Here is a 22,613-nt window from a genome sequence, read left to right on the forward strand (position 1 = left end):
ACTCTAGCTCAGTCTAACAGAGACATGTGAGTCAGCTTATTATGGGGTCTTGTAGGTTGACAGGGTTGGAGACCCAGTATGGTTATTCAGTGTTGGGGACTTGGTTTTCTGGTGGGTATTGATCAGTTGGGTGACGTTCCTTGTTTTTAGGAGGCAGTTCCTACATTTATGGGGTTCATTCCTACTTTTTAGGAGGTATGATCATGCCCAGGGCTGGGTTTCCATGAGATGACCCTTTGGGTTTAGTTTCAGAGGGATAGGGCTTGTTTCCCAAATTTTAGGAGCATCCCTAGATTTTAGGGATGAGATTGCCAATGGATCCTTGATTTTCGACTTCAGTCACAGATAGGTGACAGGATGATTTTATGGTTTGTGATGTCAGTTGGGCAGTTTATGGCTATTTGGGTTATATTTTTAATATTTCCTAAGTTAGCATTTAATATTTAAATAAGGCTAAGTTAATAGCCATTTTGGAGTAATAAGGGAATTTTGGCCTCATCTGGATGCGTATCCCATGTCATGATAGCTCGTTGGAAAGGTCTTGAAATTCTCTAAATCTTCCTCTTTGGTCTCAGGGCAATTCGGTGAGCGGATTTATTACTATGGTGGAAAAGGTCATTTTCTAGTGACATGGTCACTTAAAAATAATATTTAATTCATTTTTATAGCCATCGCCAATTGGGGGTCACTTTAGGGTTCGAATTGCTTTGCAAGGGGTTATAAGGAGATGGGCACCATTTCTCATGATTATGCATATTTTTCAAACACTTATTTTCAGATTTGCTCTGCTTGAGCGATTTGCATTCTAGGACGCAAACCCCAGGGTAATTGCTAGCTGGGACGTAACCCTCAGCAGCATTGGGTATTGGTTTGTCAGTAGTTTCAACAGTATTCAGGAGGAAGGTAGACGCCACTTCAGCTTGGGCCTACAGTTTGTTTTGTTGGGCATGTTCTTTGGCATATGGGAGGTGAATTTTAGCAGCCGTACATTGCCATTTCTTGCAGCCGTACTTGCAGCCGTACTCTGTCATTTATAGCACTTGGATACATAGAAAAATCGGTTACTCAGCAGCAGAATCTTGCATCTTATCAGCCCGTTTTCATCAGCCATTTGTGGTGTCATTGTTAGAGGAAATGTACTGGATCTTTTATTTGGCTCTTTAATTCAGAGATCTGTCTGGTACGATTTGTATCAATTTTGACTTTACTGCATATTGTTATTTATTTTCAGACTCCTTTCTTGCCATTTGTTACTTCTCATTTCTATGTGGAATAATCATCAAAAACACAAAAGAAAACAAACTCTTCTACATTTCTGTTTAATTCTACAAGAAAACATTAATAAACAGGAAAAAACAAAAATAAAATAAATCTACAGCAGATTTGCAGCAGAGATCCATCAGGGATCTTTCAGTGGTATCAGAGCTTACATCCTGCCAGCCTGTAGGGTTTGTGAGAAATTGTCACAACAGATTTTGGCATCTGGGTATTGGATAAAAGTTTTTGATAAATCATTTCAGCATCTAGGTAGTCACTAGTCGGTGGATTGAATACAAATCTATGCATCCTGGTGGAGAAATACACAGATTCTACGAGCGCAGGAGAAACCAGTGGCAAGCAGAGACCGCCAGAGACGCACAGATACCAGCTATGGGTGAGGCACAGGGTGCTGCTGGCGACGACATGCCTATAGAGGCAGAAGAAAGAGAGATGGTGCGGACCCTATTCACTACTCAGCCCAGGATCGCTCAGGCTCTAGACAGGTTACAGGATACCTTGGAGCGTTTGGAGATGGGTGGACAAAGAGGCAGGCAAAGTAGATCAGTTTCAGTGGCTGGTAGTCAGCGCAGCCATCAATCCCATTCTTCTGTTGGGAGCTCCCTTCATTCCAGTAGGAGGCATCGCCATCGTACACCTACTACGAATAGGCCATTGCTTCCCCAATTCATACCAGGTGAATGGCCAACGCAGGTGGAACCACCAAAAGTGGGGTTTCAGGAGTCAGTTTTGACGGCCATAGCTAAGTGGAGAGCTCTACCTCCTAAGGTTAGGGACGTCTTCCCTCTTCCCCAGTATTGCGCACAACGTACAGATACAACCAGGTTCAAGGGAGATCGTGGTAATAGACTACCACAATAGCAATAGAATTATGACCTCAATAGAGCTACTGGGAAGATTACATTGGCCCCATATAATGGCTCAGGAGACACTAGTGCACGAGCTTGGGTCCACAAGCTGGACATATACCTTTCATTTAGGGCCATGCCTGAGCGTGAGGCTATTCAGTTTGCTGTATTGCATTTAGAGGGGATTGCCTATGATTGGTGGCACCATGGATTGGTCACCCAGGATCATGCCTTAGTTCACTCCTATGCTGAGTTCACCGAGCGACTCATTGCACGATTTGACCGTAATGATACAGAACTTTATTACAGGGAGTTGGCTCACCTTAAACAAATTGGTCATGCAGAAGCCTATATTAATGAGTTCCAGCATATTGCACTTATGGTACCGGATATGCCCCAGAAACGTAGTGTGATGTTGTTCATTGAGGGTTTGCAGGATAGACTAAAAGGATTGGTATGTGCTTTCCAACTAGCTACTCTTAAGGAGGCTATTGATGTGACATTGAGATTGGATACTGTTCCCACTTCTTATCAGGCAGATAAGAAACCATTTAGAAATTCACGGCCTGCATAGAAGGCCAATACGACACAGAACAAAGGAGGGACCTCATCTAAAACTCCTTGGATGAATCAGGAGACGAGGAATGAATTGAGGAGGAAAAAGTTGTGTTTTTCCTGCAAAGAACGATGGGAACCAGGACACCGTTGCATGGGTAAAGGAAAGGTTCATTTGATTGAGGTGACTTCTGAGTTAGGAGATGAGGAGGTTCCTGATACTGATATTGAGGATAATACAGAGGATGTTGAGTATTTTCCGACACAGTTGGAGTTAGACACCGCTGAGCCTGTGGCATCAGCTAAAGTAGCTATGGCTACCCTCTCCAGTTATCTTAAGTTTCATGCCTTCCGGTTGAAAGGTACACTTAAGGGTAAGTAGATCACCAGTTTGGTAGACACAGGTGCTACACATAACTTTATTGATCAAAAATTAGTTGAGAGACGTGCCTTACAGTACGAGGAGTTTGGTGGTTTTGGAGTGAAGGTGGCTGATGGTGCCATTTTGGGTTGTACCAAGCGGATTCCACAGCTTAGTATTCAGATGGGAGATTATACTTTGATTGATGACTTCTATGTGCTTCCCATAGAAGATTATGATGTGGTTTTGGGCATGCAGTGGTTACAGGGTATTGGGCGTTACATTATTGATCACCACCGTATGCAGTTAGAGTTTCTTTTTGGCGGGCAGAAGGTGATTTTGAGGGCAGCGTCAGATGGTGGAACCAGGGAGGTGACTTCTCGCAGGATGGAGACCATCCTTAGGCATAATGATGTGCTTTGGGCTACGCACTGTTTGGTTAAATCCAAAACACCCATATCTCAGGATGGCCGTGTATTTCATGTGGACATTCAGTCAGTGACGGATCGTCACAGTAGAGTGTTTGGTGATATACCTCCTAGAGTGCCACCAGATAGAGGGTTTGAGCATGGTATAGAGTTGGAGGATGGAGCGAAGCCAGTGATTACTACCCCATACCGTCCTCCTAGAGCCTATAAGGATGAAATTGAGAAGACTATTCATGAGCTATTGGACATGGGTTTCATTCGACTTAGTTCCAGCCCCTTTGCTTCTTCTATAGTGCTTGTTAAGAAGGATGGGACTCTACGGATGTGTGAGATTATGGAGGGATTGATAGTGGATGATAGATACAGTGTGGTAGATGATATTATCTACTATAAAGACAGGGTTTACCTTGTTCCGGGTTCTCAATTGAAGGAACAAATTTTGCATGCTCCATGATATTTCTACAGCCGGACACCTAGGATATGGTAAGACTTACAGGGCGGTACGTGAGAGATTCTCTTGGAAGGGTCTCAAAGATGATGTTTTACACCATGTTCGTGAGTGTATGACTTGTCAGCAGAACAAGTCGGAGCATACCTACCCAACGGGATTATTGCAGCCCTTGCCTATAGCGGAACAGAAGTGGACAGGGATCTCCATGGATTTCATTACAGGTCTTTCTCGGGTTCAGGGGAAAGATTGCATCTATGTTGTTGTGGATAGGCTAATGTAGTATGCCCACTTCTTTCCCATTGCATTAGATTTTACAGCATCGCAGGTGGCTGAGTTGTTCTTCAGGGAGGTGTTTAGACTTCATGGTCTTCTCAAGACCATTGTGAGTGATAGGGATAGCAGATTCATGAGTTCCTTCTGGCAGGAACTTTTTACACTAGCTAGTACTTTGTTAACACCTAGTACTAGTTACCACCCTTAAACGGATGGGCAGACAGAAATAGTTAACAAATGGGTTGAGGGATTTTTGCGTAACTATGTGTCAAGGCAGCAAAAAGCATGGGTGCGTTGGCTGCATTTGGGCGAGTATTGTTATAATACTACGCATCATATGTCCATTGGCATGATCCCTTTCAAAGCTCTCTATGGATATGAGGCATTATCTTTCACTGATTTGGCATTTGGTGACAGTAGAGTTCCCATGGCTCAGGATTGGTTACAAGAGAACCAGGATGTCATGAGATCTCTTAGGGAGAATTTGCAGCAAGCCCAAAATCAGCAAAAGATGTACGCTAACAGGCACAGGATTGAGAGGGCATTTGAGGTGGATGATATGGTCTTTCTGCGTTTACAACCATATCGGAAGAGAACCCTAAAAAGGGGGGGAGCTGAGAAGCTCAAACCACGTTTTTATGGTCCATACAGGATACTCATGCGAGTGGGAGAGGTTGCATATGAGGTTGAGTTACCACATGGCAGCAAAGTTCATAATGTATTTCATGTATCTTGCCTGAAAAAGGCCCTTGGACAGCATATTATAGTTTCACCCGAATTACCTCCTATGGATGAGGAAGGTAAATTGATTTTGGTCCTTGATGAGATTCTTGAGGTGAGGGAATGACGGCTGAGAAGCCGGGTGATTCGAGAGCATTTGGCTCGATGGAGAGATCTTCCCATAGAGGATGCCACTTGGGAGGGTGAGAGCATTTTACAGCATCCTGCATTACAGTTGCTTGTGGGCAAGCATCTCCGAGAGGGGAGGACTGTCATGTCCCCAATCTAGCTCAGTCTAACAGAGACATGTGAGTCAGCTTATTATGGGGTCTTGTAGGTTGACAGGGTTGGATAGAGACCCAGTATGGTTATTCAGTGTTGGGGACTTGGTTTTCTGGTGGGTATTGATCAGTTGGGTGACGTTCCTTGTTTTTAGGAGGCAGTTCCTACGTTTATGGGGTTCATTCCTACTTTTTAGGAGGTATGATCATGCCCAGGGCTGGGTTTCCATGAGATGACCCTTTGGGTTCAGTTTCAGAGGGATAGGGCTTGTTTCCTAAATTTTAGGAGCATCCCTATATTTTAGGGATGAGACTGCAAGTGGATCCTTGATTTCTGACTTCAGTCACAGACAGGTGACAACATGATTTTATGGTTTGTGATGTCAGTTGGGCAGTTTATGGCTATTTGGGTTATATTTTTAATATTTCCTAAGTTAGCATTTAATATTTAAATAAGGCTAAGTTAATAGCCATTTTGGAGTAATAAGGGAATTTTGGCCTCATCTGGATGCGTATCCCATGTTATGATAGCTCGTTGGAAAGGTCTTGAAATTCTCTAAATCTTCCTCTTTGGTCTTAGGGCAATTCGGTGAGCGGATTTATTACTACGGTGGAAAAGGTCATTTTCTAGTGACATGGTCACTTTAAAATAAGATTTAATTCATTTTTATAGCCAACGCCAATTGGGGTTCACTTTAGGGTTCGAATTGCTTTGCAAGGGGTTATAAGGAGATGGGCGCCATTTCTCATGATTATGCATATTTTTCAAACACTTCTTTTCAGATTTGCTCTGCTTGAGCGATTTGCATTCTGGGACGCAAACCCTAGGGTAATTGCTGGCTGGGACGTAACCCTCAGCAACATTGGGTATTGGTTTGTCAGTAGTTTCAATAATATTCAGGAGGAAGGTAGATGCCACTTCAGCTTGGGCCTACAGTTTGTTTTGTTGGGCATGTTCTTTGGCGTATGGGAGGTGAATTCTAGCAACCGTACACTGCCATTTCTTGCAGCCGTACTTGCAACCGTACTCTGTCATTTGCAGCACTTGGATACATAGAAAAATCGGTTACTCAGCAGCAGAATCTTGCATCTTATCAGCCCGTTTTCATCAGCCAGTTGTGGTGTCGTTGTTAGAGGAAATGTACTGGATCTTTTATTTGGCTATTTAATTCAGAGATCTGCCTAGTACGATTTGTATCAATTTTGACTTTACTGCATATTGTTATTTATTTTCAGACTCTTTTCTTGCCATTTGTTACTTCTCATTTCTATGTGGAATAATCATGAAAAACACAAAAACAAACAAACTCTTCTGCATTTCCGTCTAGTTCTACAAGAAAACATTAATAAACAGGAAAAAACAAAAATAAAATAAATCTACAGCAGATTTGCAGCAGAGATCCATCAGGGATCTTTCACAAGAGCTCAAAATTGGCTCCTAGAGCCCCTGTTATACTTCATCAACCACCTGGCAACTTCCATAATAAACCTGTTGGCCTATGGGAACTCGGGTGATAGGCTAACCTGCTACTCTCCTATCTCTGAATAATGGGACATTACAGTCAGGAAGACATGTTGAACTTAAAGAGAAGTCTGAGTGAATTATTGAAGTTGTTCATTTCATCTATGAAGTTTATACCAGTCAAGTTGATTGCTTGAGCTGCTGAGGTTGAATTTGAACTGTTAGTGCTGCATATCATCCTTCTATAAGATGGTTGTACATATTAAGAGGTTATATAAAGAGTACATTTGCTGCAGCAAATCTGAAACAAAGTTTTAGGCAGTCTATCATGTTTGGGGCAGAATTTTGGGACTCTTTTTGTGGTTTGCATTTGTCATCTTTGTTTGAGCAACAATAAGCATTATTTATGCAATCTGAACTGAGCTTCATGAAATATATTATATTGGCATTGTGAATCTGAATTTTGAAAATAAATATTAGACTAGTTTGAGTGGGTTGCTCGTAAAGGTTACAGTTTAATGCTTGCAAATTAGTGATTAGTTTCAATTATATATATGTTGCTATTAGTATTATTGTTGTTGGTTCAGTATAATGGTTGGTTCCAAATATTTATTTTCATTATTGTCAAAACATACTGATAGAAGAAAAAAATTCAGAACTAGGGGACTCATGACAGTGGTATCAGTGCGGTGTATCATGTCATCCTGGTGGGTACGATATAGAATGTTTAGACAGTGACATGACTAATTGGAGTGTACAACCATTGTTAGATCGTTATGATACATGGAGAAATAGGGCATTACTGAATACAGGGCAAGAAGAACGAAGAAGTCTAGAAATACTTTTAACCATAGGTGAATAGGTCACAAGCAATATGGATAAAAGAAGGGACTTGTAACGCCCCGCCAAGGAACTGAAAAGAAATTAACCTAAAGTTTCACTAAGTTTGCCAAACCTTTTTTTTTTGAAAGATAAAAACTTAACAACAACAGATATAATATAGCGGAAGCATTAACATTCATATAAACACATACCATAAAATAGATTACAACTCTCAAGGGTTTCATGACGTTGAATCACATTTTTAAGTTTTAATTAATACTAACTCCAATATGTAACACATCCATATTAAAGAATAACTACGAGAACGAATCCATTTAAATAGTATACAATTATATAAGATGTCACTTGGCAATAAACATAATGCACAATCATCCACTATACAGGTCACAGGGTATGAAAGGCTTAAATAATATACATCATGAAATAGATCACATCATCTCATAAGATCTATGAAATCAAATACAATACACTTAGAGTATAACCGTACATCATAGAAATACAAGATCAGATAAAAAGGAAATACAGAACAGGGAACTCCAGCCACACCATCGAATGATCGGATCTCAATGGTATAAGAAAGATGCACTACCACCCGACCTTGTGAAACCTAAATGGTCACTCTCACCGTGCTAAGGAGATAGTCTTAAGTCCCAAACAAGAGAACAATCGCAAAAGTCAAAACCAACATCTAGGTTCAAGGAATCACCTAAAAGAAAACTATTTGAAAGGGTATCAAGACACAAGTATCAACTAAACCCAAAGGCAACACAGACACGTAGGGAATCTACTAAGCAAGTGGGCAAGTGTCATTGAATGAGCCAACTCTAAGGTTACCTAGTCTAATCTTTTAATACTTCAGACCCCCTAGTGACTCTATGCGGCATCAATATCTTTTCGTACAGACAAGGCATACTAACAAGTCAGCTCTAAGGTTACCGCAGTAGTCTTCTAATACTTTGGACCCCCTAGTGACTTTCTGTGGTACCAATATCTTATTAATTCATTTTAAACCCATTTAATGAAATGTTTTCACTTATTAAAATAATCTACAATGGGTTACCGATCATTCTCTTTAGGGCCTCGGTCTCCATTGCAAGCCGTTTCCCAACATGACATACATAAAACCTACCCTAAGCTCAACAAAAGCAAAAGATCTCAAATGACTATAAACCATACATTAGTTCTTAAACAAGCAATTGGAAAGTACTGCAATATTACTGATCATAATCATAGATTTCACTAATACGATCATCCCAACAGGACTGATCCAAAATCAAGTATACATATACCAAAATCCATGACATCGCATGACATCACCAAAAAAATCACAATATCACCTCAGTCCTATACAAGCAACTGGAAAGCAATCCAAATATAACTAATCGAAGGCTCAAAAGGTTATACTAGGAAAGACACATCATCCACCTCAGTTCTACACAAGAACTGGAAAGCACGTCAAAATATCAAATCAAACTCATCATAGCAACACATGACACATCACCATGGTTGGGTATAAAGGATCGTAATCAAAACATCATCATGACATCACAAAACAAACCCCCAAGCCTCCGGTAAACATCCTAACTGGCCAAAGTGAAGTCAACCCCGAAAACCCCAACACCAGTAAATCACATGTCACATAAAGTACATAGAATATAACTTTTCATAATTCATTAGGTTTTGGAAAACACACAAGTTTAATTTTTGCTATAGGTTTCCAAGTTCTCATTTTCGTTTTCAAAACACAAAGATTAAATAACAACCATGGTTTCAATTTTCTTTTCCAGGTATTATTGTTTATAGAGTTTTCAATTCCAAATAAGGTTCACATTTTTCGTTTTCATGTATTACAGATTCGCTAAAGTTCTCAAGTTCACTTGAGTCTCAACACTCAACAAAACGTAACAAGGTGTTTAAACAAAGTTTTCATAGTTCAATCCATTTTCTAAAGAAAACATAAGATTCGATATACAATTAGGTTTTTAGTTTCCGTTCTCATGTATTATAGTCGATCATGTTTTCAATTTCAATTAGGGTTCTAGTTCCCATTTCTCTAGTTGCCAGATTCACTAAGGTTTCCGAGTTCACTATAAACTTAGACGGTTCAACAATTCAAATAAAGTTGTTTAAACAATGTTCATAGTTCAATTTGTTATCAAAACATAAGAGTTCAGGGTTTCATTTCTAAGTTTTCAACTTTATAAAGTTTATAAATTTCCCTTGTAATAGAACCCATTTCCACTTTTAAATTCAATCACCCAATTACCACTAATTCGCAAAATTATCGTCTCTATAGGATCATATATTAAATAATTAACTAGTAATTATTTAACAATATTAAATAATAAAAATAATTTCATTAAATAATTTCCTTTTGATGTCCTATTAACAAATTAATTAAATTAATTGGTAATAACATAAAATTTTAAAGCAATACTCAATGAATTAACATACTTTAATAGTTAAAAGAAAACTACTAATAAAATATATTAATAATTAAATTAAAAAACATTTTAAAAAATAATTGTTTAAAGCCCACTGGCCAGCCCTTAAAGGGTGGGACTACTGCCGCAGTGGTTTGCGGTCGCAGCAGCAGTACAAAGTACTAAAGTACTACTGTTGCTGCCACAACACCTGTTGCAGTTGTGGCCAAATGCCGTCGTCGGGGAAAAGGAAAGGGTGGGTGGGGGGTTGGTGGCCCTGCCCAACAAAATATATATATATATATATATATATATATAATATTTTTTTTTTTATAAAAGCGAAATAAAACAACACTCCTCGCCCATTTATTTTTATTATTTTATATCTTTTTTTTAAAATAAAAATTGTGAATAATACTTTGATTGGGAAACCCAAATAAACCAATCGAATTTACATTCTAAACTCAATTTTTAATCCAAAAACCCAATTGATTGAAATTTACAAGCACAAGGGTTTTCCAAAAATTCCATTGCTCAAACACAGATTATTTTGAAACGAAAATAAACTTGGATTCACAATAGGGTTTCATTAAAGAAATCAAACAAAACAACAATTATCAAGAATGGATCTATTCAGACACGAAGTAGACAGAAGATTGGAAAACTAAAACTATTGTGAAATTTAACACTAGATTCTTCCTGAATTTGATGCTAACCTGCAAACACACAATCACACAAAGAACGCGAGAAAATCCCTTTCCTTTGAAAATTTCCTTTGCTGAAAATCACTTCGCTAAAATCCTCGGTTATTGAAAAATGAATTCCCGATCTTTGATAAAGAGTTCTCCTCTAAATTTGGGGCTCTAATTGTGCAATCACCAGAGGGAACTCGTTGATCAATTTCTTTTATTATTTTATTACCTTTTTTTACATTTTCATGCACAAACTCTTTTAGATATTTAATTATAAAATATCTTTATTGAAATAATCAGCTTCCTCTCTTTAATTAATTCTCGAAACTTTTTTAATAGTATATTCAATAATTTAATTAATAACATTATTTAGAGTTTATTATTAAAATAAAACTCCTAAATAATTATCATTAAATTAAACAAATGTAACTATGCCACAATTAGAACCATAACTTTATCTTAAAATTTCATTCTTTTATTTAATTAATTCACGAAACATTTTTAATAATATATTTATTAACTTAATTAATAACATTATTTAGAGTTTATCATTAAAATAGAATTCCTAAATAATTTTCATTAAATTAAACAAATATAAATACGTCAAAAATAGAAATTTAATATAATCTTTTAAATTTAATTCTTTTATTTAATTAATTTCTCAATTAGTTAAATATAATTAAATATTGAATTTCCTTAATAAGATTTCCATTAAATTAAATCATTAAATATCTTTGTCTTTCATTTAATTAATATAGAAAATCATTAGAGACCCACAAAGAGCAACCCATGTATTATCCAATGTCTTTTGAGCAACATCAATCTTCCAATTGAGCTTATTAACCACATCCTCTTTTTCCCTCAATTGTTTAGCATATATTTCAGTAAGCTTTAAAATTTAATCCCTATTTGTAAGTAAACATAAATAATCTGATTTCAAAAATTCCAAGGCCATTTTGACCCTCTGTAAATTAGTAACATAAGAGTCTCTTTCCATTCCCCTTTGCCTCTTTTCCATTTGTGCCATAATGTAGAGATCCTCAATGGTCCTCTGAGTGTCATCATAGCACACTAAGGCTGCAACAAACATATCTTCTGTAACTTTCAGTTGTTTCTTCAAAGGATGGTTTTCATTATTGTCAATGTGAAGGGCTTCTTATATTGGTCAGCCAAAATGCCATGATCCTTAAATGCAAACTTTGTTTGGTCCTCTAAATCACTGTTATGTAGAAGTGAATTGCTGATATAAGAAACACATGATTCATCATATGTCTCAAATTCCTTGTTTGATTGATTTGTGTGCAAAAACAAGGGTGCGGTATGTCATTAAATAATTCCTCATGACATGAAGTTTGGTAATCCTCTTTAGAAACACCACACATGCTCTCACATTGAGTATGACTATCCTTCATAGAATATTTGTCAATTTCAATCTCTAAATCACCAATATAGACTTTTGAATATCCCATACCTTTGACAATAGTTGAAGTCATGTTATCACCACTAATTGTGTTGCTTTGTAAGGGCAAAAAGGTAAAATTCTTATCATCTCCATTGCTGGTCTGAATTTTCTCAGCTATCCCATCACCACAATCATGATCAGGTGTCCAAGTTTGGTGACGTGTGAAAGAAATCTGCTCTCTCATTTGATTCTTACTCAATGTTGGAGGTCCTATAATCTGTATGCATGCTGAAATTAGCTCATCTTCAGTCATAAACTTCTTAAACATTTCAGTTTTATGCTCAGTCAATCTTTTCGAGCATTCATATGCAGCCGGTGACGAAATATATTTCTTCCTCCAGATGGACAACAAGTCAAATTACAACTTTTTGCAAATTTCATTATTTTCTTCAAGGATCAAGGACACAATAGTGTGCATGCAAGCCTTGACATTATTTGGATGATACTCCCTGATTTCAGTGAAGAAGCTTTGGAACATATGAAGAATCAACTCATTACATTCAAGATCCATTATGATAGAAAATGATCTGATCTTTTTCATAATTTCTAGGATCTTAACCCTCTTAACAAAGGCAACCCCTTTGTCATCATGCACCCCTGAAATTTTTTCACAATAAGCTGCAAGACCATTCTCAATGCATCATCATTATATGCTGCTACAAGAGTTGTTATCCATGTAAATTTGCTGAGACACGTAGCCACTGCAAGCCTCACATCTTGATGTGGATGATCTATAAACTTTGGATTGAACCAGGGAAAACATTGAGGGCTGCAAGGCCCAATTAATAAGTCTCCAATCTACCTGGTGTACTTTAGACAAACATGTTTCCAATTCTTCCAATTTAGGAAGAAGGGCATCCTAAGATTTCAAGGATTTCAATTGTAAACCAATTATGTAGAGCCAATTGCCTACTTCCTGTTTTTTCTGCAATTTCCTTAGCTATTTACCATAAAATGTCTCATTAAATTCTTGTGAGAAATGATTACGCATTAGTTTTTCCATCATTTAACCTTCCAGGTTTCACAATTTCCAAAGATTGCACTGAAAATTCCCACCACTGCTGAAATGTTATGTCAAACAGTTTTCCATGCACTGATATACACTATCAGATCAGTGCTAAGGATTTGCCTTTCAATTTGTACTGAGGCTTGGACTAGTTGATAGGAATCGAGTTGGTGTTTGTGTTTTTTTTTTTAGTGTTTTCTCTGACAACTCCTCAATCATACTGTGATCTCAGATTTATGAACTAATAAATATATTATCTGTAATAGAAAGAATGACTTCAGAGAAGATGTGATGAAGCTTTGTTATCATGACAAATCTTGATGGAGCTCCAATTTTTGCAAAATCTAGGGCCTCCATTTATGAGCAATATTGATGATAATGAAAAGGTTACCGTTAATCTCATTTATATTTGACAAAGCTTGCAGAAGATCATTAAAAGATCGGTAAAGACATGAGGTTGTAATGTCAAATGTGGACAAACTTTATGATGGAACCCTGATTTTTGCAAAACATTAGGGCCTCCATTTGAGAAATAATGTTGAAGATTCATGTCTTTGATGGAATTGATGGGTTAATTATTAGAGAAGCATGTATTAAATGATAGAAAACAACACTGAGTTTATACCATAAGTAATGCCATGAATATAGCAAATTTTGTGGAGATAAAGTAAGAAGGATATGGTAAAACACCTGTAAAGATATCAGAGCTTGTTTGACAAACAGGTTGAGGGGTATGATGTGACTTTCTGTTTATTGACTCTACAACAGTCCAAGATCAAAACTACAATTAGAACTATGCAGAGAGGGACTTGTGACCATTGAACTACACAAAATGAAGTTCTAATAAAATTATAGATTATTGATGCATACTCAAGACATTTTTGATCTGATGGACAAATCATTGCTGCTGGTGGAGATACAGGAATTATTCTGATTATTGATGTGAAGAGTGGGATGGTCTTGCAGCAATAAAAGGGCCATGGCAGACCTGTTAGATTGGTGAGATATGCATCTCAAGACAAACTCTATTTGCTTTCTGGAAGTGATGATAGTATGGACAAGTGATGGGATGCCACAACAGCAATAAAATAACCAGTATATAGCATGGTGTAAATAAGGAAGACTTAAAAGACAACATTGATAAGGGATCGAAACAAGGCTATATTTATTGATGATATGCGGCAGAATTTCCTTGTACATATCAACTCAAAATCTCTTCATACACTTCAACATACAGGTCAAAGTCAAACTGATTGAAGAACAAGAAAATCACGCGATTGAAGAGCTGCATATTATAAACTTTCATGTTTTTGAAAATACTTGGAGACAACAACCATGTAAGCATTTGAAGATGGACATGAATGCCATTATATAGAGGAAGGGAAGAAGCAAACTGTTATGGGAACAATGAACTATTGAATGATAGATTTAAGAAACTAATCCCTGAGAAAGAAAAATGATACTAAAGTGGTAATACTTGCAGCAATCACTACGTTATAATAAAGGGGAACAATGAATATACCCAACCATAAAGTGAGGAAGCTCAATAAGAGTATGACCAAGAAAAATGAAATCTCGTGGTGTAGCAATATTATATAATACAACTCATATCAAGGGTAATGAAATCGAATTATATACACATTCATAATGATATTCAGCAAAGTTTGTGATTAAAACACACGCCGTCAGAAGTCTTGATCGCATAGGCAGTAATGAACAGTATCGAGCATGTGAAGGACAGATTGTGCAAGTTAAAAAGACTATGAGGGACCTCTCTATGCACCCAGATCACCATAACCAGGAAGAAAATGCAAAAAAGATAAAGGTTTGAAGTGAAAACAATACAAATCCATATAAATTGAATGGGCCAAGATATATAATAGTGAAGCCATTCTCTTCTAGAGTTATGTTGGAAGTTTGATGTTGCCGAGCTCATTCACAAAGTTTGAAATAAAGATAGAGGTTCAAACATTGTTACACGAGCAACTTAAGATCCGAAGGTCGTTACAATTGCAGATAAAAGAACATCTGCATAAGATGCTTGAAGAGCCCATAGAAGATATCCATGAATTCCAGTGCGGTATCAAGCATGTGAAGGACATATTGTGCAAAATAAAAAGTCTACGAGGGACCTCTCTATGCACCCAGCTCACCATAATTAGAAAGAAAATACAAAAATGATAAAGGTTTGAAGTGAAAACAAGACAAATCCATATAAATTAAATGGGCCAAGATATATAATAGTGAAGCCGTTCTTTTCTAGAGTTATGTTGGAAGTTTGATGTTACCCAACTCATTCACAAAGTTTGAAATAAAGATAGAGGTCGAAACATTGTTACACAAGCAACTTAATATCTAAAGGTCGTTATGGTTGCAGATAAAAGAACATCTGCATAAGATGCTTGAAGAGCCCATAGATGATATCCATGAATTCTAGTGCGGTATCAAGCATATGAAGGACATATTGTGCAAAATAAAAAGTCTATGAGGTACCTCTCTATGCACCCACATTGCCATAACTAGGAAGAAAATGCAAAAATGATAAAGGTTTGAAGTAAAAACAATACAAATCCATATAAATTGAATGGATCAAGATATATAATAGTTATTGAAGACATATATTAAGATCGATATACTTTAAAAAAGGGTCAATAATATTCACCAAATTAATTGGTGTAATGAAAATTAGATTAAGAAAGGGTGTGCACTTTACAAGAGATGTCCTCTTTCACCAAGAGACACACCCTTAGTTGAAATAAAGAAGATATAAATAATTAAAAAGTAAGTGAAAATGAAAATAAGAACACATTATTGATGTAGCATTTGTAAAAGATATATTTACTTTTAAGGAGGAATTGTAAAATATTAAAGCATGACTTAAATAAAAATTTATATATTATATTTCAATGATAAATTAAGTTTTTCCGCCTTATGTTTATTCAAGGCAGAGAGATTAAAATTATGATTAGGATTCGTCCTTTATGATTAGTAAAATGATTATTCAATTATACTAACAAGGTTATTGGCATTGGAATTTTTCATATTCCTTTTTCAGCAATCATAGATTTTTGAAATAAATAGGTGTTTCCTTGTCTCTGTCTAATTGGACTTCCGTAGAACAAGATAAGACCCTTTTGGACTAACATTGAATTGGATATAAGATTTGTCTTTTCAAGGGCCAGGAGTAATTGATGATATTTTAAAACAAATATTGTCTCAAAGTTTTATGTAATAGTTTTCATTGTGGTTGTCTTTGTTGCCCAAATAAGCAAAGGCAATGGTCTTTTGAATCATTGAAGTGTAATTATTAGATTTATAATTGAAGTCAGTAATCTATATTTTTCTTTCTTGCAAGCACCAAATTAATTATTGATAAACATTATACAAAACTTTCAATCATTGCAAGTACTCGTAATACTTTATTTAATCGAGTTTGAGGACCTTGCCAACCTAAAAACTTATCAAGTCTATATTCGCCATAGAAAAGATTTGAACCAAGTGATCAAGTTTGAAGTGAATGTGTACTTGCCTAGGTGTAGCAAAGCTTGAAGTGTAGGGGAATTTGGATTATTCCTGTTCGTTGACTAGAACTGATTGGGTGATCCTATTGGAAAATTGGCAAAACTCCTAAATTTCCAATAAGTGGTTTTGGGAACCAACACCTTACTCAAAGATGCATGAGAATTATCACCAGCGTGCTTCTATATAATATCATCCTCAACTTGGCCACATTTCCAAAAGAGATCTTGATGGGCTTATTATGGTGAAAGGAATTGAAATGGAACACACTAGTTGTTTTTGATTTATAGAGTTTCTTCTTGTTTCAAGTCGTGATTGATATTCTTCTAGCTTTGTGTGAAGAAAAAATATAGTTTGAGAATCGTGCAGGACAATCTCTTCAGAGGGAAATCTTTTTATGAAAGCTCTCAACTTCAAGTACAAATCTCTTTAAAAGGAAACTTAAAATCACCCCAAGGCTTTTGGATTCGCTAGTCTCTAGTCCTACTTCATTTAGAGGGCGCAATGTTGAATTTGAACTCCATTGTTTGCATGATAAAGAAGCGTCCCAAGAGGATTTATTTGTTTAGAAGCACAACTTTATCATGATAATCTTTAGTACAAATCCTGGTTTGGCAAGAATGAAGCTATGTAGATATAATCAATGATTTAGAACTTGGGGATCTGCAACACAATGAGACAAGACGAAAACGAAGACTATTATCTTAACATCCAGCATCTCCTATGAGGAATACATATATTCATCAGGTTGTAAAGTGAAAACAGCCTATGTCAAAAATATAATCACCACCACATACCTTGAGTTCAGGCCACACAAATGTATAAAGATTCTACTCCACGACATCTGGATAGCAAGCGATGAATATGTAAAATGAAGTCAAGACAGATGACTTGGGAACTAGATGGTTACAAACTCTGAGTCCGACCTAGAGGAATAATCAATTTTTTTTTACAAGGAATTATTTGTTTCATGCACCCTTTAATAAATAAACCTTAAGGACACAGTAACACAATTAAACAAAAGCTAGTTTGATTACATACACAAGTATGTACCAATGGCATAATTATAAATGCTAATTGTAGCTGAAGGAAATAACACACTCAAATATATAAATATTGACAATTATGAAAAGAATAACTAGAAGTCTATGGCTCAGAGGAGCCTACATCCTTCTTGGATGATCTAATAGCCATAATATATTGTTAATTGTTAGTATGCAGATATTTGCTACAAGGGATATCATTATGTATGATTCACCATTGGCCTATTACTTTCTTAGACCTTTAGTTTGATGAAGGTTTGGAGCATCACCAAAAGAAGGCTGAGGGTAGCACTGCTCATCAGCATCTAAGAGTGAGAGAGAGGTAGAGAGAGGGGATAGAGAAAGAGTGATAGCTCTGTAGATTAGGGGAGATAAAGAGAGCGAGAGAATGCTGATAGGAGCTTGCTGATTACTAAAATTTGACTGTCTGGAAATTTATAAGATCTTCTAAAATCTAGAATTTGACTTACAAGTTTACAACTCCTACGACATGAAACCAGTCTCAAATGTCCTAGCAGTATATATATGAAATATAACTTAAAAGTGAATGTTATATTTTGATGAATAGAATGATGTTTACTTGAAGACAAAGATATGGACGTAAATGTTAAATTTGTTGTATATTTTGGGGCCTTGGTGTGTTGAAAGCCAAAGCATCATTGAAATTTCGTTAGTTTAAACAAATGACATTTTTAATACCTAAATATGATGCTGGCTGAGTCTGGGTGTTGTGTCTGGCAGCCTGTTGGACTCAGTAAGTCTCACACTGATTTGGCCAAGTTTGAGTCCAAGACCTTGGGACTCCCTAGGCCTAACTTGACTAGTGATTCGCTGAGTGTGTGCAAGTTCATGTGTCTCATTTTTCTACTATACACTTGCAAAGAATATGCATAGTAAGACCAACTCATAAAATTTACCGACAACTAGATATTTACTTGCATAAACATGTGCATACATATTCCACAGAAAGAAAATAGTAGTACGTAGAGGAAGGATAGCCAAAAGAGCTCCTATAAGATCTTTCCATTGTCTAAGGCCTAGCATTGCTAGTGTCCAAGGGAAATCACTAAACCAATAAACTCGGAAGTATGCAGAGTTGAATGGGGGTATCTCTCTTTGTAAGATCACCCAACATACCAAAGCTCCCTAGATAGCATGGTAAGAAGTTGTATATGTAAGTTTGCCTATTTTAGTGACCCTCATCTTTCAGTGAATATATTAATGTGTCTATAGTGATGCGTTTATATTTCCAAATTTTCTTCTGCAATCTTTACTTTGGTGAAACCTCAACTCAAGAGAATTATCATTATAGCTAGGTAAAATATCTTGTGAGTTTCATAATCCCCAAAATTTCCCTTCTTAGGCTATTTGTCAAATCCGAGAATTTAAGAATTCAAAAATGGGAAATTTACACTCTTGATATTGTAAGTTTGGGAAGCCTATAGTAGGTCTCCTTTGACTCCAGCAGTTATAAAGCACATTAGATTACCACAGAAATCCAGATTTCAATATAATGTGAGTCAAATATATTTGATATTGAAGTCTGGACCTTAATTAAAATATGAATATATGATGTAGGTTTTGGTGGTTATTTTCTTTTGTTGGTCTCCAATCTAGATATTTGGTAATGAGGAATTTCGGCAGGAACTTCTTCCTTGTTATGTATTGAATCCATGGGTTTATGTAAGTCACACAGAAATGATCCCCAAGTCATCCATGTCTAAGGATAAGATGGGTTGGTGAGCCTTAAAAGCTTATTGTTTATTGTGCCAAATTATTATCTAATATGATGAATTTTCTTGTTCACAGAATGAACTCATTGTGTAATGTTATATTATTGTATGCAATTTAGATTGACTGCTCACAAAAATATGATAACATATCATGACGCTTTTCTCGATTTGAATTAAGGGATTCCGTTTATATTTTCATAGAGAATTCTGATTTTTGTCTCCTTGATTCAGTGTCCAAATCATCTTTTATTTTGCATTCTTTTGCAGGACTGGACTGGCATGAACTTTACTGAGATAATGGATGAAGCTGAGAAAATAAAAAGCACTGTAAGAACATTCTTTATCTAATTATGAAAGAGTCACCTTATTTTATTTATGATATTTTGCTAATTCAGGTGGGACTTAGATCTTATCATTCATTAGTTATGTATTTTACATAAATCTGGATTGTGGTATGACAAATTAGTTACAGCTGTTGTAATGCCCACCCATAGTTCTCTTTTCCATTATATTCACCAAACTCTTTAAGGCCTATTTCATACATGTGTTAGTTTCAGAGATACATGGTATGATGTTATTTCACAACTTCAAAATATCATTTATGATTACATAGTTTATTATATTTCACATGTTGTCTAACGATTATGATTACTTACGTGTTAATGCTGATTTAATGATTCTTAGTAAATGTGATTGCCTTTATAATGATGTCAAAGGATATGTCTTTAATGATGATTGTTTTACATTCATAGTAATAATGCATTGTTATATTTGAGCATTGGGTGAGTTGATTCGTGATTCATTATGGTACTTACCCCATTCTTGCATGTGTATGGTTTGCATGTCTATTTTACTTTTCTAGTGACCTGCTAGTCGGGATCTACACGATGTACCATTCCCCGCCATTGCCTGTCTAGCTTAGTTATATATATGCATATGTACATGCTCGTCTTTTATTTAGGTTACAGGTACTGGGCATCAACTTCCCTGAATTGCTGGGATGAGTGTGCCCTATCACAATAACTCAATGTTAAGAATGGGAAGATAATGACCAGGTCCAATCCCAACCATAGCCTAAACACTTGTCTTACAAGCAGGACTTGTATTTGACTCTCTACCCCTTTTTAAACCCGCAAGTTTGTCTTTGTGTGTGTTGTTTGAGTTTGGCTTTTGAATGATTTTGCTTATGTGGATTTGACTATGTTATTTATTTGGTAAAATGTTTAATTGTGATATTTAGATCAATCACATAATATTACAATTATTAAATATTATTTAAATTAAAAAAAGAATTATAATATCTGGATATTTAATTAATTGGAAAATTAAATTAATTAATTTTTAATTTTTTTTAAATTTAAAAGGCTGGATTTAAAAAGTCTAAATATGAAAGTTGGAAAAAATGATAAATTCAAATATTAAAGACTAAATATTGATTTATCATGAATATTTAATCAATGATAATAAAATTTGAGTTGCAAATAATTAGTGGGCTTTAATTTTTATTAATGATTAAACTAAGATATGCAATTTAATTACACATTAATTAATAAAATTAAAATAAGATCTTTGAGTGGGGAATAAGTTATTTAATTTAAAAGAAGGGATATTTATTTATCTTATTATAAAAAGATAAATCTATTTTGTGAAAAGAAAGTAAATAAACAAAGAATATTTATTTATTTAATATTAAAAGAAAGGGGGAAAAAGTAGAAATTATGTATTTCTTTTCTTAAAAAATAAATAAAGTGATTTTTATTTATTTTTAAAAATAAGAAAACAAAGAAAAACTATTATTTTATTTTAGTAGAGTTCCTTCTTTTGTAAGTTTACTTATTTTAGAACCTTTAGTTTTATTAGTTTTATTTCTTTATTAAGAGGTCATTCTGGTTATTTTGAAAAGGGAAGATTTTTGGAGAAGAAGGAGATAATGTAGAATAGAGATTTTAGAGGACAAATCATAGGTTATGCATTCAGATTGTGTAGTAAAAGATTTTTTTCAAAGCTTGGGAGCATAGTTTGTAGATTCAGACTCGGAGAGTACTTGGCAAGCCCAAAATTTTCAACTTGGCAAAAACTCGGCATATACTCGACAAAAACTTGGGAAAAATTTGGCAACTTAGAAAGTACTAAAATTTAAAATCTCTTAAAGAAACATATATTTTTTGTAGAATTCAATTACAAAATGTATTGAATTAGAAATTGACATCTCAACAGAGAAAATACATAGTTTTATAGCACCAACATCATGTGAAAAATGCATCTAATCCAATGTTTTCTCTGCATTGACACTTCTACGCACATTTTTTACATCTATAAATACACAAGAGTTAAACTTGAGACAACTCTGAGAGTACTCAGAGAGTTTGCAAACTATGCTTGGGAGTAAGTTCTACAATTGGGTTTTCTTCTTCTTCTTAACAAATCAACTTGGCGTTTGAAGGTAGAGGTTTTAAAATCTCTTTGCAATTTGTGTTGGAAAGATTGTCTTCTCCGTGTTTTCCTGATTATGAATAAATTTGTTTGTAGTTACTTGCGTTTCAGTTTGAGGGTTTGAAACATGTGATTTTGCTTTAACTTTTATTTAATATATTTTATCAAAAATGTAAAGATACTTTTAGACACCATTTGGATTTATTTAACACATATAAAAATCATATATGATTGTTTTGTATAGACATGGTCAAATATTGATAGTCATGCTAAAACTAGGCTTATTTGAGCTTGATTTTTGAATTAGAGACACATGAACAATCACTTATAACTTTTGCAAAATATATATTTAAGAAAATATCTTCTTTGTGATTGTAAATAAGTATATTATGAATACTTTTCTTGATTTTCATGAAGATCCAACAGTTCGAACAAAAGTTGTGCTCCTTCTAAACTGGTAACCTTCAAATCTGAATAGTGTTGCTAGGAAGATTTACATTTTACACCATTTAGATAACTTTTCTTTAGGACTGGTGGTAATAATGAAAAATGTGTGAAATTAAATTATCTTTCCATTATATAGGTTGCAGATCCATATCATTTCGTATGAGATTATAGCATTTAAATTACCAGCTGATTTACATAGAGAAAATGCATAAAAATGCATTGTTATGAACTTTGAAAATATTTTATCTTTATTTTTAAATATTATTGATTTAAAAAAATAAAAATAATTCGTTCTAAACTTATTAGATAATTAACATACTAAATTTATTTACACTATATACCATTTATATAATCA

The 22,613-nt window shown here is 35.2% G+C and overlaps 1 protein-coding gene across 1 annotated transcript in view; it reads left to right on the forward strand.

Moving 5' to 3' along the window:
* Positions 1-22,613, forward strand: part of PAS1 (FKBP-type peptidyl-prolyl cis-trans isomerase family protein) — a 324,212-nt gene that overhangs the window by 235,759 nt on the left and 65,840 nt on the right. Inside the window, exon 14 of the mRNA XM_089825670.1 lies at positions 19,646-19,705. Within this exon, the coding sequence (XP_089681796.1) occupies positions 19,646-19,705 (60 nt within the window). The remainder of the gene's footprint in view (positions 1-19,645; positions 19,706-22,613) is intronic.

Source organism: Cupressus sempervirens, chromosome 4 (assembly GCF_028749045.1).
Source record: "Cupressus sempervirens isolate cs-2001-9-10 chromosome 4, ASM2874904v1, whole genome shotgun sequence".
Lineage (NCBI taxonomy): Eukaryota > Viridiplantae > Streptophyta > Pinopsida > Cupressales > Cupressaceae > Cupressus > Cupressus sempervirens.